Source organism: Gymnoscopelus braueri (genome assembly GCF_963280865.1).
Source record: "Gymnoscopelus braueri genome assembly, chromosome: 17".
In the NCBI taxonomy this organism is placed as follows: domain Eukaryota; kingdom Metazoa; phylum Chordata; class Actinopteri; order Myctophiformes; family Myctophidae; genus Gymnoscopelus; species Gymnoscopelus braueri.
This window is the reverse complement of record NC_137617.1, coordinates 26,216,154-26,240,321: the sequence shown is the minus strand read 5'-3', so window position 1 is coordinate 26,240,321 and position 24,168 is coordinate 26,216,154. Positions and strand designations below refer to the sequence as shown.

The following is a 24,168-nucleotide window of genomic DNA, read 5'->3' as shown; positions in this document are numbered from 1 at the left end:
TTCATACTGTATGAACAACATCATATGGAATCCATGAATAATAATATAAATACTTAGCTCATATCTTTAATGTTATCTGATAAAGACCTTGTCACATGTTTATGGAACATGACTATGGCCTCCCGGTGTTACTTGCTCACCTTATTATTACAGAGGAGAATCCCTTAGGACTACTAACCACATACTTGGTTACTAGGCGAAGAATGTGAGATTAAGGGTGTTCGAAAGACTCAAAATGTGATGATGGATCACCTTGAAAGTATTTAAAAATCCACTTGAATATTTTATGTTGTAAAGGAGGTTTTTCATTTCCATCACTTCTTAACAATTAGAATAGGCTGTGGCATGATGGATAGAGCCATCAACATGTCATCATAAATTTCTCTGTTTATCTATTTGTAACTGAGTGTTCAAATGGACCCTTACGGTAATCTTTTACTGTGTAGCGGTGCAGAGTCGTGGCAGTGTGCTTGAAGCTGTAAGGATCTATGTTAATAGTACAGTGACATGCTATCAGTGGTGTAAAGTAACTAAGTACATTACTCAAGTACTGTACTAAAGTAAAATGTTGAGGTATTCTTACTTTACTGGAGTATTTCCAATTTTCAGTACTTTTACTTCTACTCCACTACATCTCAAAGGCAAATATTGTACTTTTTACTCCACTACAATTATCTGAAAATAAGATAATTTTTTTAACTTTAGTTACTAGTTACTTTGAAGATTTTGAATGTTATTGCAAAACATACATTAACCACTTCAGCCCTTTATACAAGATCTACGAGCTCACAATGCATTGCGATGTGACGCATTGTGAGCTTGTAGATCTGCTATTTAAAATATATATATATACTTTAAGTATATTTTAATGCTAATACTTTTGTACTCTTCAGTACTCAAGTACATTTTGAACACCAGACTTTTACTTGTAACAGAGGATTTCTACATGGTGGTATTGATACTTTTACTTAAGTAAAAAAAAAGTCAGTACTTCTTCCACCACTGCATGCTATAAGCCACAGAATAGAATGTTCACTCAGTGAAAGCAGTGAGTAAATAGATGACCACCAGCCACGACAGCTACGCCAAGAGGATTAGCAAGAGATGGACGGACAGACGCACTTCAATCTCACTGCAACCACAACAGCAGTGCCTCATCAGTTAAATGACTGAGCAGTCACTCCTGTATCTCAACAAGGAGATCCTTAAACTGGTCAGTTAGGTTGAGGTCCTTTTTTTTTTAAGTGAGGAAAAGCTGTAGAAATAAAGGCAGAAGCTGTTGCCCTCCCATGTGCCTTGTAGCCGTAATATAAAGCAACAGATGTGATTTCAACATGCACGAGTCCATATTGGGGGGTGGTGGGTAGGGCTGGGGATTAAATCCCAACGCTGCTTTAGTGATTTGCCAGTGCTTTAACTTGGTCAGGGAGGGAGTCACGGTCGGTGGCAGGTTGATGAACAAGGAGACAATGGGTGTGTAAGGACTCCAGACGGGGGAAACAAAAAAAATACTTTGACATTAAAGTCATTCCAACATATTTCTCAATAATATAGAGGAATTTAAGGTTACCAGGTAAGGTAAATTTTGTATTTTGAAAGAAATATGTTTTCCCTTAAACAGCAGACAGTTGCATCATAATGTGAGCTAAAACATATTGACATTGTTTTGTGTTTTTTGTTTCATTAAAATGGTCCAGAAATGAGAACACCATATTAAATAGAATCCTATTTGATTTGTGATTTAAATCCGTGCCAGTGGAAAAAAATCTGATATATTCATCTAATTCTTTGAAAAAGGTTCCATTGCAAAAATGTTGGGACTATTGTAATGTAGTACTGTAGTTCTGCTACGGCTGGAATACCTCCACAGTGGGAGCTATATCCCTCTCGTTCTTTGATACAGAACTCTTTAGAGATGATGAGGTATATGATGCTGGTTTCAGTGGGCTAAATGGATGGAGGAGGCCATATTCATTCTTTATTTAAGGGGTCAATGAATGTGGATTAAAGTCATAACAACAACATTCACTCCAATTACATGCTGATAAGGTGAAAATGGAGAAATAAGGGAGGCAAATGGGTATGGGAGAAATAGAAGAGGTTAGAAATGGTGGGTTATGGGTGGGGTGCGAAAAAACAGAGGGATTAAGGTCAGCCATGTTGAGCATCTGGCTTAGAGATGTCCTGTGCTGTATGAAGCCCTGGTACTAGACATGACGCATAAGCATATACGGATTATGCATCAGTTACCTTTCCTCTCACACTACCGAAGAATAGATCCAATATAACTAATGTACAGAATCTGAGTAACTGCACTCAGCCTGTTAATTAACACCAAATAACTCAGAGATTCTGCTGTTTTACAGCTGACATGAGGGTGGCTAGTGTCGGGGTGCGTGCCCGGCGGGCCGTAGAAGAACACTCCGAATCAGAGCCGAAGGAGGCAACGCCAGAACCTGTTCACCATGAGCACACCCAAACAGAGCACCACCCACACCACCATGAGTACGACCACATGAAGAACAAGTTCATGAATGAGTTGGAACATATGCCACGTGAGTCTTTGTTTCTTCTTTTTGTCCTTCAGATTTTTTTCAATTCAATCGTTATGTCAATTCCCCCCATGTGCATATAGTCCATGTCACTTCCAGTGCCAAGCCCTGCTGTTGGTCTTGAGGAGGGTTGGGGGTCTCAAAGTGGGGTCTGGGGAACCTCAGGGGTCATTGAGGGGGTTCCAGGGAGGCCTCAGCTAAATAAACAGTTTAGACACTTGAGCCCAATTTGGAAAATGTCAAAACACAACAAACAAATCTTATGCGGCTTCCTGGAACAAAATCTTTTCAAATGGGGTCCGTGGCATAATACGTATGAATTTGGGGGTCCTTGACAAGAAAATGTTTGAGAACACTGGTGTCGGCAACCACCTCTCCCCTGATACACATGGAGTCTATAGATGCTTCTCTTCACCTGACAGTGAGGAGTTTCACAGACTGGACCTAAATTGTGGGGAGGAACAGGCAACTAGTGCAGCAATAGAGATCACCCTCAATAGGCTCTGTGCATAACTGCAGTCCTGGGTTCCTGAAAGTGGCATACCCGTTTCCTGTTCCAGTTTATTTTCCCATAGCTTTGTTTGATAGGCTCGGCAGCAGATTTGAGCCAGAAACACATAAAGGTGTCCTGTGCGAATAGGAAGATTTTTGCTTGAAGTCATGCATACAGTAGTAATAGGATGGCTTTATGGGACATTCCTAGTTTTTGCTTCAAAATGACCAGAATACTTTCTGTTTTTATGGCTGAGTAAAATCTAAGGAAACAGAATGAGTAAATTCCTCCCCTCCATCAACAACTAGCATCAACTTAATCCCCACTACTTGAGCAGTTACTTAGTTGTAGACAGCAGAAGTCTGTGTTTATATTGGACAGCTCCCGGGTGTGATTATGTAATTATATGAATGTGAATGCAGAATGTCGCTGGAGATGTTCATATATGCAGACCTTCCGTGGATATATAAAAAGTGAAAAGAAGAATTCAAGGAAACAAAGTTCAACCAGGTGTAAAAGCACAAATAAACCTTTTATAAGTCCACATCAATCACAGATGATTCACCGGCATTTGAGCCGATCTGAGTTTGTGTCCTTCGATAATATCACAGCTTACTTATAAGACCTTTGAGCTTTGGAAATGCTATTTATTTGAGTATAGCATACTGTAGAAATAATAATAAAAACATTTAGTAATCTCAAGCCTTTGTGGGAGATTTGCATCCCCTTGACAATCTGAATGTTTTAATTTGAAATTTGAAATATTTTATGTAGAGAAGCAACAATAGCATAATTTAGCTCTGTCTACATGGTGGTTTAGGAGGTTGGGATAAAAAGGTATTATTGGTTAAGTTTTTTTTAAGTACAGTAGCTGTGCTGGGCATGTTGTTTCATGATATAGTTTCATTCATTTTCCCACTGTACAAGTATATAATCATAGTTCTGATCTTATGTTCCCTCTGTTCATATCATATGTACTCAATTGTGAATAATGCAAAGATTGACGACTGTAACAAACATGCTCCCATCTTTAGCTCAGTCAAGGTGACGTGACTGTTTCTCTTCCACAGTCCCCATGTGGGCGGTGGGTGCCATTGTCGTCTTGGTGCTGGCCTTGGTGGGGTGCTGCATTTTCTGTGTTTTCAAGAAATGCTGTGGGAAAAAGAAGAAGCCAAAGAAAGTGAGAGAGACGAAGGGTGGTCGCCGGAGAAAGGCGAAGGAAGGGGATGGAGAGGGTGGAGAAAAGGTATGAGGAAAAAATTATGTTTCACAACAAGCCAGGTAGGCTACTTCAGATATAATCATAGCATCTTTCTTTCTGCAATGATAATTATTACAATGTACTGTATTTGGTACCATGTTGCTCAGATGTTGCTCTATCATGTAGGGAGAGGGAGAGGAGAAGAAAGAAGGGGAGGAAGATCAGAAAGAACAGGAGAAACTGGGTAAACTGGAGTTCTCATTGGACTACAATTTCACAGACACCCAGGTAGGCCTGAAGCCATTACTCTGGATGTCCCTTCCCCCTATAGGACTCCATGACTTATACATTATAATAATATAAATACATATTGGCAATATAATCTATTGATCTTTTATTTATTTACAAATTAGAAAAATTACATTTTAAATGTATACCTGAACTGAACTTAATTCGGCACCGCTGACCTCTGGCTGTTCATACAATGCATTGTGGGTAAGATAACCTCTGTCTTTCACTGGTCACCCTCAAAATCCTCTCTTTGTTCTCTTGTTTTGTCTCACTCAAAGCTCATCGTAGGAATCCTCCAAGCTCAGGACCTTGCTGCCATGGATATGGGGGGTACGTCCGATCCTTACGTCAAAGTCTTCCTGTTACCAGATAAGAAGAAGAAGTTTGAAACCAAGGTGCAGCGCAAGAACTTGTGCCCAGTTTTTAATGAAACCTTCATCTTCAAGGTACGACACTGTCTGTCAGTGTGTGACATTGTTTATATGATATCGTCTGGCTTTGGTTGGTTGTCTCCCTTTGTCGTTGTGTCTCTGTCACTACTTGTGTCACTGTCGATATTCCAGGTTGTTTGGCAGAGGTTTGGCCCATGTCTCTACTTCCCTTCGTCTTTTGTCTCTCATTCCTTGAATGGCGTCTGTCAAGGTACCTCTCTTCCTCCCACCCTCATCCCACCCAAGGAACAAAATGCAGAGTAATCCAAATTATGCATTTTTATCTCTCTGTTTGTGTCACTAAATGTCCTTTGTTATTTGTTAAACTTTGTGAAAACTGTTAAATATTGCCAAAATTGTTTTCTTTGACATCGTGTATGGATTTTAATAATGGAATTCTGTATACTGTATCTCTCTCCCTTTTTGTTTACTACTTACCTTTCCAGATTCCATATGCAGAGTTGGGAGGGAAGACCTTGGTATTGCAAGTCTTTGACTTTGACCGTTTCTCCAAACATGACATGATTGGGGAGATTAAGATCCCCATGAACAGTGTGGACTTGGGCCAGCCAATACAGCAATGGAGAGACGTGGAGAGTGGTGAGAAGGAAGAGGTATGACACTTTTAACACGCACACACACGCACGCACGCGCGCACACACACACACACACACACACACACACACACACACACACACACACACACACACACACACACACACACACATGCGCACACCACACAGTCTAAAAATGCAGCTGTGATATTACTGTCCAAATGTGTTCCTTTCAGCAAGAAAAACTGGGTGACATTTGCATCTCGCTGCGCTATGTACCCACTGCTGGCAAACTGACTGTCAACATCATGGAGGCAAAGAACCTTAAGAAGATGGATGTTGGTGGTTTATCAGGTAATCAATATCTTACCATGAATGCTTTGTGTCGTCCTTCATTCCTCATTCCTCATGAGGTGATGATGCTCATCACCTCATGGGTCATTTCAGCAAAACGCAGTGACCAAGCAGTGAAACATCTCCTCCTCTTCCATCAGATCCATTTGTGAAGATTGTTCTGCAGCAAAATGGGAAGAGAATCAAGAAAAAGAAGACCACAGTCAAGAAGAACACGCTCAATCCTTACTTTAATGAGAGTTTCAGCTTCGAGGTCCCCTTCGAGCAGATACAGGTCAGCTATTTCATCACCCTGATCATCAATTTGAGATTGTCAAACAATCAAAAAACTGTGTTGATGTGTATGCAGTGGTCTTCTTATCAAATGAAAAATGTTTTTCCATCAGTTATTTCCTGCAAATTATAAATCAGGTTTCATTTCTTCTTCAGAAAGTGCAGGTGGTCATAACAGTGTTCGACTATGACAAGCTGGGGAGCAACGACCCCATCGGCAAGTCCTTCATGGGCTATGGAGCCACGGGAGTGGGCCTTCGCCACTGGTCAGACATGCTGGCCAATCCCAGACGTCCTGTAGCCCAGTGGCACACTCTGCTTACAGTGGAGGAGGTGGACGAAGCTCTCAAGGCTAAACCGCGCTAGGACGCTGTCATTTGACATTTAAATGTCCACAAAATACATTGTTTTAATGTATCCATCCTAATGTTTGTTCATCCTAATGTTTACTCAGTTCACATGTTACGTTGCCATGGCTTTTGCTCTGTTCTTTGGTGTGTGTGTGTGTGTGTGTGTGTGTGTGTGTGTGTGTGTGTGTGTGTGTGTGTGTGTGTGTGTGTGTGTGTGTGTGTGTGTGTGTGTGTGTGTGTGTGTGTGTGTGTGCGTGCGTGCGTGCGTGTGTGTGTGTGTACCCCTGAGAAAACTGCTGTAATGTGTTTTGTATTGTGAAGACTGATGCCACTGGTCCATGATTTTTGTGAATGTACTGCACCTTCAGTAGGCCTAATCGTCCTTATCCTTCAGTGTGAACATACATTAAATTGTTAATATGTTTTTGACATTTGGGTGTTTAAAAGACTGTTTAAACGTATAACTGAAATATTTATCTCTGCATATGCTCTTAACTAGTTCCTAAATATAATTATAAAGGATTAATGAAAGAAGGACTTGATAGTTCCTCATGGTCAACTATTTAATTTGGCCTGCATGTGTTGTGATGCTGTAATCAATTGTGGTAAACACAGAATGACTGTTTTAAGATTTCACAAATGGTCCGAAATAAATAACTTCATAATAAACCAAAACTTCAATACACTGCTTTTTACTTGATATAATACATCTGTATGGGACAGACATGAGACACCCCCACAGACAGGGGGCGCAGGTTGTCCTTATTGGCAGCAAACTATTGCCATAGCAACACATTCCAAACATTCAGCGTCTTCTCCAAGGCTATGGATTTGTGAGCAACTAACGAAAACACCCACTCAACACAAACGAAGCTTTTCTTTTAATGTTTCCTAGATTCATCCAAAACAATAGCTTGCTCTAATTAATTGGGAGTATAATTTGTTTTACGCGATCAGTAGCTACAGTACCTACTGTCTGCAGGATGAGTGCAGGACAAACTCTAGATGGCCCCGGCTGTGTGACCTGGTGGGGCTTTAGCCCTGCAAGAGACCTGCTGAATACAGGTGAGCTCAGTGGTGTAAAGTAACTAAGTACATTTACTTAAGTACTGTACTTAAGTACAATTTTGAGGTAGTTTTACTTTACTGGATTATTTCCAATTTTCAGTAGCCTGCTCTTACTTACTTTTATACTCCACTACATCTCAGAGGCAAATATTGTACTTTTTGCTCCACTACAATTATTTGAGAACGTTATAGTCACTAGTTACTTTGAAGATTTTGATTATTATTACAAAACATAATTATGGGCTGTCGATTTGATCAGGTATCAGGGATTAAATCGACAGGAAGTGCAGATGCCCACAACTCCCTAGGAAACTTGTGGATACATTTGGGCCATTTGAAAATATCCGATCTACAAGCTCACAATGCGTTGTGATGCAACACATTGTGAGCTTGTAGATCTGCTATTTTCAAAAGATTTTTACACATTTTATACATTTGAAAACTTCTGCACAGTGAGTACTTTCTACTTTTGGTACTTTAAGTACATTTTGATACGAATACAATTGTACTTTTACTCAAGTAAATTTGGAATTGTTGAGTCAGTGTCAAATATTTGAGTGAATAAAAAAGGACCACAATGGAAATAATTAAGCCTTTGGGTGCTTATATCCTTTTGAATTCATTTTCAATAAAGTGTTGAATCAATCAATCAATCAATCAAGCAATCAATCAATCGTAGCCTACAAATCCTTAAATATAGTAAAGTGCTATCACTATGTTTGATATAGCAGCCACCCCCCTCTCAATTTAATTGCAATTATTTTTATTGGCATGACAAACATTCATTGCCAAAGCAAGTGTGAAATAAAAACAATGACAGAATAACTGTATTTACAATTAATAAATAGGCCTACTAGAATAAAGAAATGTGTCTAAAGGTGTCTAAAGACCTTGCAATCAAATATAAAAGTAGCCTTCTCTCTCTCTCTTTCTCTCTCAATCTCTTTATCTCTCCCCAGGTCCTGAGAGACAGGAGGGGGAGGTCAACATGTTGCTGGTTGGCAGCGCAGATTCGCGTCACATTCTGAAGACCATTGCCGGTTTGAGGGACACTGATACCCTTCATGTGAGCCTAACTTCAACTCATCATGGATAGACAGGTGTACCCTAATGCACTGGTTCTCAAAACCACTGACCTTTCTCTGTTTCCCTTTAGATATGGGTCATAGAAAACAGTATGGAGGTGGTGGCCCGTCAATTGCTGCTGGTCTATCTGGCTCTTACGCCTCCAGAAAGCATGGGACTTCATGGTGAGTCAACATTGCAAATGAGTGTCAATTAAGGGTCTGGCAGTCTGTGTTTATGGTGACTACACGCCGTTATAATTCATCCTTTACACAACTAAATACAGTACTAACCTTGTACTTTATACAAGATAAGTACAGTTATAAGTCTAATGCCCAATTGTTTGGTTTCCTAATATCTATTGCTAGATTTGGTCAAAGGCCCTTACTATAATTTAGAAGTTGATTCTCTTAAAATGTTTTTATTTCACAGATCGATTTAATCATTTTTTCTCGGTTTTATGAATAACACTTTGAAATTTTGTTTCAATAAGTACCCTATAAAATTGTATTTGTCACAAAGTAGGTTTGTGAATACCTCGGCACCAAGTCAGTAAAAACTGTGAAAAGTCCAGATGGAACTTGCAAAAAAATCATAAAGGTTTTAATTTGATTCAGGCCAGGACAACACAAATGTGCAACTGAAGAAAACACAATACAAACACACAACATAAATTAATGGAGGGTCAACGTGTCAACCTCTCCCCATGGCAGCCTACACTACAACTGAGCTGTTTCCTCTATATGCTCTGCAGACTTCCATTTCTAATCAACCAACCACAGTATAATAGCAATCCACCCAATATGCTCCCCATGTTCTAATCAACAGGATTAACAGGCACCAATCACCCAACTACACAGCAAGGCTTCAACAGGCCGCTCCCCTATAACAGCATCTTCCTGTGCAGATAAACAAAAAGCTGTTAAAGAGATTGCCTCCTGACAGAATGTGCACCTTCTGTGCGACTGGGAATCTAAGCATTCAAAGAAAAAATAACGCACATCCTCCGTCTCTTGGTGCTGAGCCAAACTGTAAGAACAGAATCATGAAAACAAAGCGGGGGCTCGCAACTCACTTCTTGAATGTGCCAAGTTTTTATTTGCAACAAACAGCAGATACGACGTTTCGACCCTTTCGGTCTTTTTCAAATATATATGGGAATCTAAGCATAACATACTTTTCAATATGAATGTGTACTGTAAATAATTATGGGGAAATGTGTCTACAAGAGACCGCTCTTTGACAGTATTATCATACTAATATTATCCCACCACTGCATAATTTAATTACAGAAAAGACTGAGATTTTCCTGGAGGTGTTTGGGAACAGTGAGATCCGCAGCCAGACAGAGGAGACACTGAAGCACGTTGCATCCCAGCTCTCTCTGTCTGTCAGCGATATGCAGGAAACAGCCCCACATCCCTGTCTTGACACAACTCTGCTGAAGGTAAATAGAACATCCTGGAATAGATACTGGTAGTGATCCACCGTTTTTCATTTGTGTAAGCTTTCAAACTTTGTTTTCAAACGTACTTACACCACACATTAGAGCCTGATCCATGCCAGAATGTTTGGGTCAGATGGCAATCCCGATTTTGGAGAGTCCTGGCCCATCGATTACTGATGTATTGACAGATACTTAGTAAAGTGCAAAATCATTTTGAAAAACTTTGATTTGATAAAAACCTTCAAAAATATAAGCTCCTGCGTCACAATGCAGCACGTTGTAAGCTAAGTAAAATAATGGCAGACATATGGGCCAAACCGATATTGGTCTGGCTCTATTACACATTATTGAGTTAATTGCTTTATACCAAGTAGAATTGTACTGCTGTATAATTGCTGCACAAAGATATCAGTAAAAGCCAGGCCACCATCCCATGCACCTCTATACAGTATAAGGAACGTGATGAGCTGGTCAGGATATTCAAGCTGTGGCTCCAGCCTCCACCATCATCAGCATCTTCTGGCCGTGATGCCCCTGTCTCCATAACCAAGGCCTGGGATGGCCGGGTCAGGAAGCACCTGGGAAATCGCTACGACTCTAGGCAGGGTTGCTTTGACTGGGACCTCACCATGAAGCTGCATCAAAAAGGGGTATTACTGAATACAATTTCTATGTTGGTAGATTGGTGGTCGAATCTTTAGAATTTGAATGTTCCACAACACATAGACACAGTGGTGGGCAATCGCTAAAGGGTGATTCATACCTTTTTTTCCCTCCACATTCTTCTAATGCTTAATTTATGCTCAGTCGTCCAACGATGTCACTCGCCGAAAATAGCAGACCTACAAGCTCATCCACGACACGTAGGTCTGCTATTTTTGACACGCAGGCTTAACACGGTTTTGTCTCATTGTTTGAACTACAGTATGTCTTATGATGTGAGGTGATTGCCTTGATCTATGAAGTTAATGTGGCAACTCCTTGTTATCTATGTTCAGTGTAGTGTCATCAACAAACAGCAGTACATTCAGTGGAGGGAAAAGGGCGTGGCATTTGAGATGAGGGAGGGAATCTACCAAACAGCCAATCCAACCTTGCTCTCCACACGCATATTCAGTCTCGTAAGTAAATGTATTTATTTACATATGTACATGTGTGTATTATGACACGGTGCCTGATGCTGTGATGTCATGAGGGACTACATCCTTCAATGACTCTGTGTGTGTGTGTGTGTGTGTGTGTGTGTGTGTGTGTGTGTGTGTGTGTGTGTGTGTGTGTGTGTGTGTGTGTGTGTGTGTGTGTGTGTGTGTGTGTGTGTGTGTGTGTAGAGGGGTGACAGAGTGGCAGCTAGGGGCTACTGGGGAGACATTGTGTCAAGCCCTTACCTCTCCTTTGGCATCGAGACCGATGAAGACTCTGTTACAGACGCAGAACAGGCAACATGTCAAGGTAAAATGCGATAACTGCACAGCTGTCACTTATTTCAGTATTTCGTTGAAATAATCTGTTACATGTCAATACAATTGAAACGTGTCGAGTGTGAATTTCTTGTGTTTTTGCCTCCATATGCACAGACAGCCCAGGATATCTCCTATGCAAATGTGCAGGTGTTGTTCCGTTCCCTGTCCTGTAGAGGGAGTCGCTCCACAACTTCCCAGCCACACACAGGGAGTGAGATAGGCAAGGAGTCATTAATGCAGCCAGAGGCTCACCACAAAGCCATCAACATTCATGGTAAAACCTTACTACCAAAAGCACATTGCGTAAAATTCATAAAACAACCAATGGCTTTGTAAAATTCGTCTTTATTGAACCTGACCCCTTTGTTCGCATCAGATCTGATGCATCTGGATGGGGTCTCAGTGACATTCTTGCCTTTGGATTCGCTCTCCAAACTGCCAGGGAAGCAGAAATACTCCCAGTTCTTCAACACAATCTACGTTGCCGCCAGGTGTGCTATATTTTGCAAGGCTATACGTCTGAGTGCATAATTTGTACATACGGTAGAACAGTGGTTCTCAAAGTGACGTTCGTTTCAGGAGGTCCGCAGCCAATTTCTTAATAGTTTTGAAAAATGTTAACACAAATCTTCTCTAATTGAGTCCCTGGCACAAAATGTTTTAAGATGGGGGTCCGTGACCAAACACATATACATTTCGGGGTGCTTTGCATGAAAACGTTGAGAACCACTGCTGTAACTAAATGTAAATGTGTCAGGACAGTATTTCCATTCACTCTGCAGACTACATTGATTCCCATTCCCCTCGTGTTCATTGCCTGTGTTTTTCATTGTAGCTTGGTGCACCAGTTGGACCCTACGTTGAGACAGATTGCAGCACCGGGAGCCGTGCTTGTCGTGGAACTGGCCAAGTGAGGGTTTTTATAGTAACACCGCCTTGTTACCATGGTGACAATTCAGTCACCTGCCACACAGCCATCCAAACAGCCTACTGTTATACATGACAAATACGTATAGACACATTAGTAACGTTTTATGGCATATGCTGTCATTGGTCAACCATTCAATAATGTTGCCATGTTGAGTTAAATAGAGATCTTCTATCTTCCTAGTTTCTTTTAGGCACTACATTGTTCTCTCTGCACTCTACTCAATTTACCCTGTTGTTTGTTGACTAGGGTGTAAAGTAACTAAGTATATTTACTCAATTCTGTACTTAAGTACAATTTTGAGATTTTTTTTTACTTTACTGGAGTATTTCCAATTTTCAATACATTTACTTCTACTCCACTATATCTCAGAGGCAAATATTGTACTTTTACTCCACTACAATTATTTGAAAAAAGTTTAGTTACTAGTTACTTTGCAGATATAAATTATTATTAGCCCTATTTTGTACATAGGCTATTTGAAAATAGCCAATCTACAAGCGACGCGTTGTGAGCTGGTAGATCTGCTATTTTCAAACATTTTAGTACTTTCACTTTTGGTACTTTAAGTATATTTTGATGCCAATACTTTTGTACTTTTACTCAAGTAACATTTTCAACACAGGCCTTTTACTTGTAACAGAGTATTTTTATATTGTGATATTGCTACATTTACTTACAGTAAGTCAAACATCTGAGTACTTCTTCCACCACTGATGCTTACATTGCTTACTCTGATTTCCCACTTGTGAGTCGGTCTGGGTGAGAGCATCTGCTAAATGCCTAGGTTGTACAATGTAAACTAACACCTTTTTTTTCTGTGTACATCTCAGTTACCTACTGGACCTGACCAAACAGCAAGTGGCGGGCTTTGCAGAGAGAGTGGTGGACATCGCTAAAGATGCTGGATTCGCACCAACGAGACAGCAGACGGAGCGCGATGATGACGTCCACGCAACCTTCACACTGCAGACTGCAGAGTAACGCTGACTGAATCCTTGGCACAGGCACAGCTCTAAATATATACCGTGGGCTCACAAACCACCAGCATCTCCAGCAGGGCCTTACAACATACAGTCTAGAGTTGTTGTTCCGATACCGATAAAACCTGCCTATACTGCCTAAAATGCTGGTATTGGCGAGTACGCCAGCCTTTGCCATTCCGATACCACGTACTTCATCACATGATATTTCATTTACAGTCATATTTTGATTGCTTCAGTTGATGTTGCACGACTTTTTTATACTCTTATACTGTACTATTTACATTATAATTTTACTAACTCGTAGCTGCACATTAACAATTATGAATGGAATTTGTATTTATTCCCAGATCAGTGGTTCTCACACCTTTTAATTTCAAGGACCCCCATAGTAACTCTGAGAGTTTTGGTTCCATTTGGTTCCATTTGTACAGTTACAGACCTGTAAGGGTCCATTTGGAACCCCCTCAAGGAACCCAGATGGTCCCTGGACCCCACTTTGAGAACCACTGTCCTATCGAATCGGTACTCTGCATCTATACCGATACGCAAGTTATGGGAATCGGTATCGGTATAAGGAAAAAATGGTATTGCTACATCTCTAACATACATGAAAGTATACACAGTAAAGTGTTAGTTTAACTCTGAGAGTTACAAATGGATAAATGAACACTGAGGACAGAGAGAGGTCAAATAACAAAGAGCATTATTTGTAGAAATGCAACTGTCTGATATCTATTCAGAGCTCTTTACACATAACGTCTTTTCTTCTTATTGCACATGGACGTTTTCTTTCTTTCTTCATTCTCTTTTTTGATCGTTTGTATTTTCAAAACTGATATATTACTTTTGTACAATCCTCCATATTTATGAATTCCCTTTTTGAATTGACAATAACTGAATCACTTTTGTTCTGTACACATTTTAATATCAGTTATAATTTTCCGTGAATGTCACATCGCAAAATCTCATAGTAGTTCAATGGATGAATGCTGAAACGTTGTTGCAACATTTGCATGAAACCTGTGTGTGTGTGTGTGTGTGCGTGTGCGTGTGCGTGTGCGTGTGCGTGTGCGTGTGCGTGTGCGTGTGCGCGTGCGTGTCCGTGTGTGTGTCTGTAAGCGTGTTCACTTCCAGCGTCCTCCAACTTTGCCCTTTCCATGAACTTTTTTGCTGTATAGAGAAAAGACAGAAAGGTGGGAGCTGGAGCAGAATATATTAACAATCATAATTCAATGCTTATCAATGTCTCTCAATACACATGACATCATAATATACTGTAATGACAGCGGTGGTTAACTAAAAACAGATATATAAATGTAGGATGCTGCTACATTAAAAACAAAATAAACAGGACATCAACTCACAATTTTTGAGCGTGTTGAATTCTGTTCAGGAGGACATTGATCTGAAATCATATATAAAAAAATAAAAGTCATTGTATGCTTAAATTTTAGGTTACAAAAAACGTGCACAGTAAAACCCTCAGTGTTAATTTATCAACAGTAACTGTAACTTAGAGCTAGATTAACACTGAGGATTTGACTGTATAGAAACAGACATTTTACAAAAATCGATGGCGATTGTTCAGCAGCACTTACTTCATACTTCTGTCTCTTCATCTCCTCGGCCAGGTCAAACTTCTCAGACTCCAGATGGTAGATCCATTCCCACATCTCCATGGCTCGCTCCCTGTAGGACACACAGGCATCAGTAGAGAACTAGGGCTGCAACATTCCATTATCTTCTTAGCGATTATTCTATCGATTACTTTTTCGATTAATCGAATAATTGAGAAGTGCGATTTTTTTTATTTTATTTTATGTTATATATATACTGTAGATATACTGTATATATATCAACAAATCCATTAACCACTGAAGCATTATTTTATACTTCATTGCACAACGGTGTCATGCAAAAATTGTGAAAATACAATAGATAACATATAAACATAGATAGATAATATTAACAGATATTGTCTGGGAGGGATATCATGAAATTTGCAGTGTATTATCTTTACCTGGTTTTAATCATTTAAGCAAACCATTTATTTGATACTTTCAAAAATAGCGGAAATACACGGTCTACAAGCTCACAACTGTGAGTTTGCTATTTTAATCTATAGAACATCAGAGAATCACCTCTGTGAGCAACTAGTAGCTGGAATCACAGAAATAATTTAACGAGTGACAGCAATAATGATTAAATGGCCATACCAGCGTTTTACTACTGCCCATTGATTTCAAGAAATGTGTTCTTTACATTTACTTCTGAATGACTTTCCAAGGTATACAATAGTTTTTTTTTTTCATTCCCAAATGAATTTATAAAAACTTCCAGGAAACCTTTGGTTTCCATTCATTTCAATATAGTATGAAAAGCAACTTGCAGAGACCTGAAAACCTGTCTGTTTGAGACAGATATTCCAAAGTTAAAAAGAACAAAGCAGTCGCACAACACGTACTCTTGCAAAGTGAGTTTTAATAAACAAATAACATTTTGAAATTCAACCGGCCGTAAAAAAAATGATGCTCCATTTCTACACGACCGTCATTAAAATCCATCCTCACCGCATCCATCATCATCTGGTTCGCTGCATCTACTGACAAGGACAGGTGCACACTGCGGCGGTCCAGTGGATCATGCGGTCAGCTGAGAGGGTCATTGGTTCCGACCTGCCGTCTGTCCAGGACCCTCACCGCTCCAGGACAGAGATGTGAGCAGGAAAGATTATCTCCTTTTACAGTGGGCAGCACTAGCTCTTCCAAAAGCTACAGGAGGTGATGCTTCCCTGATGCCACGGGAAAGAAGATTTCCCTGTGGCGCCAGTGAGGCTCACAAACAAGCCCACTGCCCCACACTGACAAATCCCTGGGACTAGGACCCCCCACACACACACACACGCGCACGCACGCACACACACACACACACACACACACACACACACACACACACACACACACACACACACACACACACACACACACACACACACACACACACACACACACACACACACACACACACACACACACACACACACACACACACACACACACACACACACAGGCCCCCAGGACCATACAGGATGCATGTACAAAGAATGGTGCATGTACTCTGCTATGTGGAATCAATAGGGGACGATGACCATTTCCACCAAAGATTTTCTCTCCAAGGCAGTGGAGCTTATTAAGAAGACCGCTGCCCCTCATGAACACATCTCTGGAATTGTGGGGGGAAAAAGATAAAGAAAAGAAGGAAAATATTATTATTAGTGCCAGAATTGGGTGGATATATTGTCTATTCACTGAAATATGAACACATACTGTAATATAACCAACACCAAAAACGTTAAAGTTAAAGAAAATAAATTGCATCACAAAAAAAGAAGCAACAAAGTACCTTTTGGACTAAGGGTGGTGCTAGAGGAAAGGCCATGGGGTCAGAATCCATATGATTTATTCTCCAGGGAGCATGATTGTCCTCAGCAAATTCATGGCAATACGGGCAGTAGATTTTGAGATATCTTGTGCGCAAAATCCCCACCCTCATCGCCTCCAGAGCATGAATGTGCATAACAAATTCCATGGCATTCCAGCCAGCAGTTATGATATGATGTTTCCTTGAGCACTGTCTCTAGCAAGGCAACACATTTGGAAATTGGGTAATTATTCAAAAACAACTAAAACTGTGGTATGCTTTTGAAAATTGGCAGCACACACGACATGTAGTCAATGGGCTAAAAAATGCAAAAAAAACACTGTATTGTCCTTTAACCTTATAACGTTGCTATACACCTGGTCCCCTCCTTTTTTCTCTCTACACGAAATCTCTTTGGCAAAAATACCAGATATACAAGTTCACAACGCATCACAACTCCTATTTTTCGAAGGAATGTTTGCCTATTATGACATGCTCAGAATAGAGACTCTAGGGTTCATGTGATTAAGTCCAATTTAAACATGTAATGGAGATCAGTCTACCGATAGCCTGGGGTAGGGTGTAGGTTATTTACAGGTTCCGCCACATCTGTCAGATGGAAAAAGAGTTAACAGGGATCTGAGGTCTGTTGAGTCCTCTCAAACTGACCTCAGGTCATCCTCTCTCAGATTGTCAAGGTTCAGTGGCTTGCGTCTCTCTCCCAGAGTTTTCTTCTTAATCTCTCTCCCCGTCTGCTTCTTCCCTTTCCTCTGCTCTACCTGCAGGACACAATGAAACTGCATGAGACCAATGAGAAACCAGCAACATCACACACACCAAACTGAGCCAGAGCCTCGGACCAGCACATAGATACAGTTAATTCAGCCAACCATAAGGGTCAGTCAGTACCCAAAAGGGAGTTTTGAGAGAGGACACAGACAGGGTCACAATGTTTCAACTGGGACCCAACTTTCACTCTCTCTCTGTCTTGAAAACAGCATCCAATATGTTATAAATGACCCAATAGTCCACAATTAAACGTATCAGTTGGTCCACAACCCTTCCAGAATATCTTATGACCTGCCATTCTACTAGGCATGAAACACATGTTCAATATAATCAAAGTATGCGGCTGGTAGAAATGAAAATCTGCCCGCAATTTCAATATTTCGTTGACTGGCCACCTCTGTATGAGTGCAGCACTGACCTTAGCCAGGAAGCCTCCAAAGTGAGCCCCCATGTTTGACAGCACTTTCTTCTTCTTCGCATCATCATCTGCTCTTTTCTTCGCCTCTTCATCCTCTTTCCTCTGTCTCTCCTCCTAAAGAAAAATACACAGCATTCTTTAAATGAGTACCACAGCACAATGATAATAATCCTTTCCTTGAATTATTAATAATAATAGCTTTAGATACTGTAGCGCCTGTGAAATTATAATAGAAGGACATATCTGCCGTTTTAAAAGAGAATGTAGACGGGTTGAATGTACAGTAGGTGGCGCAACACAGGACTCCAGGTTCATTACCAACAGTTGAAGGTCTTAATGGTCTCTTACAATAAGTTAGTTGGAGGCGAGCATTTTTCTTCTATCTATGTCATGATTGATTGTCCCTGGTCTTGAACCAATGGTCAGGTGGTGAAAAATGCACAGCAATGACTCTTTCAGCTCGGGCGGCTGAAGAAGTTTGTAGGGCCCAAGATCCTACAAGCGTTCTACAGAGGCACTGCCAAGAGCCTCTGTAGAAAGGATGATGGATGCATCACCGCCTGGCATGGGACCTGCACTGCATCCACAAAGCGCTGCAGAGGGTCATGCCAGTCCAGAGCATCAGTGGATGTGAGTTTCCCTACATCCAGGATATATACACCAGAGAACGTGTCAGTCAGTAAGCCCATAGGATTATCAAAGACCCCAGACATTCCAACCATGGACTGTTTCAGCAGCGGGCTCCAGGACAGCTTTTCCAAAAGGCAACCAGGCTTATGAACAATATACACTACACTAACGACTAACGACCTGTCTGCCTGCTATACACACATACACTTAGAGGCAGCTGTGCAACATGCAATTACACATAAGCAGGCAAACAACCATACACACACGCAAATGTATTAAAGTAGGACCTACACAGCACCTTAAACAACACCACACATTATTTAAAGCCATACTCTGTAGGACTTTCAAATTATTATCTTGTTAATATTTGATATAATTTGTTACTTTTAAATTACACTTCATTCAATTAATTAATTACTTTATGACTGTGGATGATGTTAACATGTTGTAATGTGGTTATAATACCATGCAATTAATTAATGCACTTAATTACCGCAATTCTTGTCTGTCTGTCACGTTCTTTTTCAGCCCGCACTCGCTGCTGTTCGGCCCTTTCCGCTCGACGGTTTTCCTAAAATAGAAAGCCCATATGTTATTGTAACACCAGTACAACCTCACACCCCTGTGGTCTAGGCCAGTGTTCCAGCGACCCCCCGTCATCCTCCAGGGGGTTGCAGGGGGACCCCAGCCACATGAGTATATGACTAGCCTATTCTATTTTTCAATATCACCACTTTGATTACATTTCTATTCATGGCCTTTGCACAATTTCATTGAATCTAAAATATATTTTCATATCAGGGTCTTTATCAATGGGGGTCCATGGCCTAATGAGAGTAAAATTGGGCGACTATGAGAAACTCCTGGTCTAGGCAGAGGTAAGAAGAAAACGACAAGAATTATAGAATGGGGTTAAGAGAGGGAAAGAAATGGTCATACGATCCTATCTTTCAGTCCAATCAGTTCCTCTTCCTCTTTCTTCCTCTGGTCAAAGTGAACGTCTATCAGAGTCTGTAACTCTGATAGATCCTTCTCCATCCTCTTCCTGTGGATGTCCTGGGTGAGAATGTAGGAATTAAGGATAACTGTTGTCAACAGTTATGTTATGATATACACCAGTTGATTTAAAGAAAAACTCAGTAGGAAGGGTTGAAACGTACGTCAAAATCTACCCTATCCCCCTCAGGGATTTTAGGAGCACCATGCTGGGAAACCTGCGCGGGTCTGCAAAGGAACATAAAACATGTCTGTAATGTTGTAAATAGCTCAATGGTAGAGGACAGAGACAGACATTCTGTATCAAATGTGTCTTTATTTCCAGTGCTGCCAAGTAACGTGCTGCATGTCCAATTTAAACAATGTCCTCCTAGGTAAGGCAGTGTTGCATGCCAAAAATTGCCTATTTTTGACACGCATCATCATCTTACGAGTGTAAATTAGGAACTAGAAAGCCACATAAGGTAGAAGATATGATAACAACCTGTAATGACAGAGGCTCTTTCTCTCTGTGCATGGGGGATGGCTGATTTATCCTGTGTGCATCGATTATCTCGATGCACAACACGTGTGTTGTCACACCTAGCTCAGAGTCCAATTAGTGTGAGGCCAGGTGTGACTAAACCAACCACCACTCATCATCATCATATTTTTCATCATGTAAACATGAATACATACTTGTATTTAGTAGGGCGCTCATCTTCGTTGTGCCAAGTTGGGAGTAAGGTTAGAAAGCACAACATTAAGGTTAATATAAGGAACACATAACTAAGATAGACATACTGTAGCAATAAGTGGTACCAGATACACTAGAAAGGAATGGTCATCAAAGCCAAGGTTGCACAATTTTCACAATTTTAGTTTACTCTAAAATATTTACATTATGCAAATATGAGCGTAGGAAGCCTCCCTGCATGTTTGCAAGATTACAGTAAGCAAATCCTCTATGACCAATGAATGACTTCTGAAATCTACGAAGTTGAACATAATTCTCACCTTCATCTCCTTGCTCATCATCTTCCTCTGCAGAAAGAGTGCGTGACAAAGTAAACCAATGAAATGATAGATCAGCAACCAGAATACTCAAAACAATAATGCTTCTTACCCTCCTGATGTTCCCTGGAAAAGGAAAGACACAAAAGAACATGTCAGGCATATTATGGGCAAACAATGATATGATATACATATAATGAGTTTTATAAATTAGCTGACTGGTAAGATCAAATAACTTACTCATGCTCTTCTACCACAGACATGCTGAGGCTAGAGAGAGACCAGAAAAGACTTAATCATTATTTACACAAATGCACAACAATGTTAGAACAGTATACATTATATCCCACTGAGCTCTGATTTAATATTATACAGTCAATTTCAAAAATAGTATTCCAATACTAACAGAATCCCATGCAAACATGGCAACCCAGATTTATTTCAGAACAGTTGCCACTGTACTACCGTAAATAGTCTTACCAATGTCAATTGGGGCAGAACTACACAGTGTTGAACATGGGTCAATGTTTTCTTGTAAGGGTGAGGTTAAAAGAAAGGCCATTTTATATAGCTAATGAGCTAGGAATAGAATTGGCCATAGACTCTAGACTGGAGCAGTGTCCAGTTACCCAGAATAAGAGCTAGGTATCAGTTGAGGAATCCTCCCAGTTTAATTCAATTTGCAAGAGAGAACATGGGATGGGCTGGCCTGCAGGCCACTATTAACACCATCCAAGTCAATTATTACCGTCTGATCAACTCACTAGGATTTAAACATGAAGCAAGAAGGTCTTGATGTAGATCGCTCCTATCAATTCAATCTTGTACTCAATCATTCCTTAGCATAAGGTGACCTATTTATAAATGTCCATGTGATTCAGCACTGAAATATGGGGATGCTATGTTTGCTCTTGCTGAGACCTTGTGAAAACAGAAGCGTATGAACAACATACACAACGATTGAAGATAAGAATTAGGGGACCAAACAGGGCTGGCAAGGGAATTAGGGGACCAAACAGGGCTGGCTAAAGAGGCTCTGCACCAGACACCCCAACAATGAAGACAATGTTCCAAAACACTCTTCAACACTGACAACTGGATGCCTCGCCAGACAAACTGTGCTTTGAGTGCATTAACACAGTAGATCAAGAACTGAAGCCTCTTTTAGCCTTGACCTCAGCGCTTGAGCGCGACAATCTGAGCAAACAAAGGGTTGTTAAAACAAAAGGCAGATGAGGGATTTGGGCAGGAATCCATCACTTACAGTTGCATTGTTAAAGGGGTTTGACCAAACTGACTGCCAGACAGACAGACAGACAGACAGACAGACAGACAGACAGACAGACAGACAGACAAGGGAACCTAACAAGATTACACAATGATGTGTCAACTGACATGCAATCGTTTCATCACCTATATGTATATTTATACGATTTTAAGTATAAAACTAGAAAAAGTGCTCCTCGGAGCACAGGTCTCCGCCAGGTCAGGTAGGTTATTGTGGGGCAGCAATGTTCGGAATTAGCCAATCAGGATGGAATATGAAAAATCGTACGGAACCATCTTGATCACTTGACTATATGTGTACCGATTTGCATGATGTTTGAATTTGTAGGAGTAATATAAAAAAGAAAAGTGTTGCAAAATTGGCCTCCTGGTGGCGCTATAATAGGGCAATGTTAAAAGGGTGGCATTTGTTTTTCAATGTAGTGCGAATGTGCGTGCAAAGTGTCACCGCAATCGGACGCTGCATTCATGATTTGTGGCATTTTGTTCAAAACGGGCCACTCCTGCAAACTTTAGATGTCAATGTTAGCCAAGGATGGAATATGAACATTTTAAAAGATCCATCGTGATCGCATGACTATAGAGATCATGTGTACCGATGTGCGTGAAATTTGGATACATACTGAAGGCTTAATATCAAAAAAATTGTTTTACATAAGTCGGCCTCCTGGTGGCGCTATGAAAGGCAAATGTGAAAAATGCAGGGCAGTTGTTTTTCCTTGGCCTCTAGGGAGTGTGCCTGCAAAGTTTCATGCAGATCGGTGAAGTTATAGTTAAAAACACAAATCGTCCATTTATAGCGCCACCATGAGGCTGATTTGAACATTTTCAAGTGGCATTTCTTCCTCGGCCTAGTGGGAATGTGCGTGTGAAATCTCACGGAAATCGCAAGCTGCGTTCATGATTTGAGGCATTTTGTTGAAAATGGAGCAATCCTGCAAACTTTGGAAGCCAACCTTAGCCAATCAGGATGAAATATGGAAAATTGGACAGGTCCGTGTTGATCACATGACTATAGAGATACTGTGTACTGATTTGCGTGATGTTTGGATAAAATCTGTAGGAGTACTGTCAAGAAATGTGTTTTGCAAAAAGCGGCCTCCTGGTGGCGCTATAAAAGGCTAATTTGACAAATTTGGGGCAGAGGTTCTGCTCTGGCATTCAGGGAGTGTGTGTGCGCAGTTTCGCTGCGATCAAGCCAAGGGTGCCAGAGATTAGCTGTACACAAAATGACAGAATGACGGACACACGGACGGACGGACGGACGGACACACGGACGGACGGACGGACGGACAGGGGGCAAAACATACTCTCTCGCCATGCCTTTCGGCCTGGCGGAGACAATAAGACATTGGGATATTTCCCACCTGAACTTAGTTCAAAACACAGACCCAATTTACTTGTGTGTTTACAAACATCACACAAGTAATCAAGATGTGCGTATATAACTCAAACCATATCAGTTACACACATTTCATTTTACAGTGCAAAAGATATCCGTGGTAAATACATTCCCATGTAAACAACTCAAAGTTGTTGCCGGTCACTTCAGCAGATAAAATTAAAATACGTATAGCCTATGTATTGGAGCTGAAGGCACTCTGGACTTGCAGTACTATGGAATGGGGCCCTTCATAATATGGAAGACACCCTCACTCAGTGGTGGGTGATGTTTCAGATAAGAATAAGAATCTAAGATATTCAGTCTCCATGTAAAAACCCATTAAATGATTGTATAACAACAATCAACAGAAAACAACCGACACTGCAGTGAGGTCATGCAGGACACAGAAGAATATAACATACTGGTTTAGAATGAAATAACGTACATACCTGCGCAAGTGATGAAACAAGAAAGGAAGGGACTGGTCGACACTAATGGTGGAATCCAGAATAATGAGACATACTGTTGGCTATATAGGGGATACCTATATGTGTGTGGGGGATATGTGTGTGTGTGTGTGTGTATGTGTGCGGTGTGCCTGTGCGTGCGTGCGTGCGTGTGTGCGTGCGTGCGTGCGTGCGTGCGTGCGTATGTCATGGGTGAACTAAGACGGATTGGGTGGGAACTATACTGAGAGGATTATTGAGAGAGCAAAATAAAGTTGACAGGCAGAATGATAATGATCAAAAGGATCACCGCTGACACAAGAGACAAAAGGGACAGGTGGTGCTCTGTTGG

At 40.8% G+C, this 24,168-nt stretch overlaps 3 protein-coding genes across 3 annotated transcripts; 2 read left to right on the top strand and 1 right to left on the bottom strand.

Moving 5' to 3' along the window:
• Positions 1 to 1,435: 1,435 nt before the first annotated feature.
• LOC308105536 (synaptotagmin-1-like) lies at positions 1,436 to 6,738 on the top strand. Its single transcript, XM_080456336.1, has 9 exons — positions 1,436 to 1,573; positions 2,367 to 2,555; positions 4,116 to 4,291; positions 4,433 to 4,534; positions 4,816 to 4,983; positions 5,415 to 5,582; positions 5,762 to 5,876; positions 6,017 to 6,150; positions 6,306 to 6,738. Exons 2-9 carry the CDS (start codon positions 2,372 to 2,374, stop codon positions 6,513 to 6,515), a joined length of 1,257 nt encoding a protein of 418 aa, XP_080312462.1. The 5' UTR covers positions 1,436 to 1,573; positions 2,367 to 2,371; the 3' UTR covers positions 6,516 to 6,738.
• A 744-nt stretch (positions 6,739 to 7,482) lies between these two features.
• Positions 7,483 to 13,451, top strand: LOC308105063 (dynein axonemal assembly factor 3-like; the record flags this gene model as incomplete). The annotated part of the gene is given in 12 exon segments (XM_080455696.1): positions 7,483 to 7,564; positions 8,527 to 8,633; positions 8,724 to 8,817; positions 9,925 to 10,079; positions 10,529 to 10,729; positions 11,078 to 11,200; positions 11,408 to 11,490; positions 11,492 to 11,528; positions 11,654 to 11,813; positions 11,916 to 12,030; positions 12,375 to 12,449; positions 13,301 to 13,451. Coding segments are annotated over 12 exon segments (1,383 nt in total).
• Positions 13,452 to 14,555: 1,104 nt separating this feature from the next.
• LOC308105549 (troponin T, slow skeletal muscle-like) lies at positions 14,556 to 19,766 on the bottom strand. The gene is made up of 7 exons (XM_080456354.1): positions 19,650 to 19,766; positions 19,204 to 19,281; positions 18,081 to 18,194; positions 17,543 to 17,652; positions 15,052 to 15,142; positions 14,818 to 14,858; positions 14,556 to 14,653 (listed from the first exon to the last, which is right to left on the bottom strand). Exons 1-7 carry the CDS (start codon positions 19,746 to 19,748, stop codon positions 14,578 to 14,580), a joined length of 609 nt encoding a protein of 202 aa, XP_080312480.1. The 5' UTR covers positions 19,749 to 19,766; the 3' UTR covers positions 14,556 to 14,577.
• Positions 19,767 to 24,168: the final 4,402 nt, after the last annotated feature.

Coding starts and splice junctions, on each gene's coding strand:
- LOC308105549 (XM_080456354.1), bottom strand. CDS start 19,748: ATGGAGAAGGATCTATCAGAGTTACAGACTCTGATAGACGTTCACTTT. Junction 18,195..19,203: donor ACAGACAGACAAGAATTGCG/GTAATTAAGTGC, acceptor ATTTTTCTTTAG/GAGGAGAGACAGAGGAAAGA. Junction 17,653..18,080: donor TTGGAGGCTTCCTGGCTAAG/GTCAGTGCTGCA, acceptor TGTGTCCTGCAG/GTAGAGCAGAGGAAAGGGAA.
- LOC308105536 (XM_080456336.1), top strand. CDS start 2,372: ATGAGGGTGGCTAGTGTCGGGGTGCGTGCCCGGCGGGCCGTAGAAGAA. Junction 4,535..4,815: donor ACAATTTCACAGACACCCAG/GTAGGCCTGAAG, acceptor TCTCACTCAAAG/CTCATCGTAGGAATCCTCCA. Junction 5,583..5,761: donor AGAGTGGTGAGAAGGAAGAG/GTATGACACTTT, acceptor TCCTTTCAGCAA/GAAAAACTGGGTGACATTTG.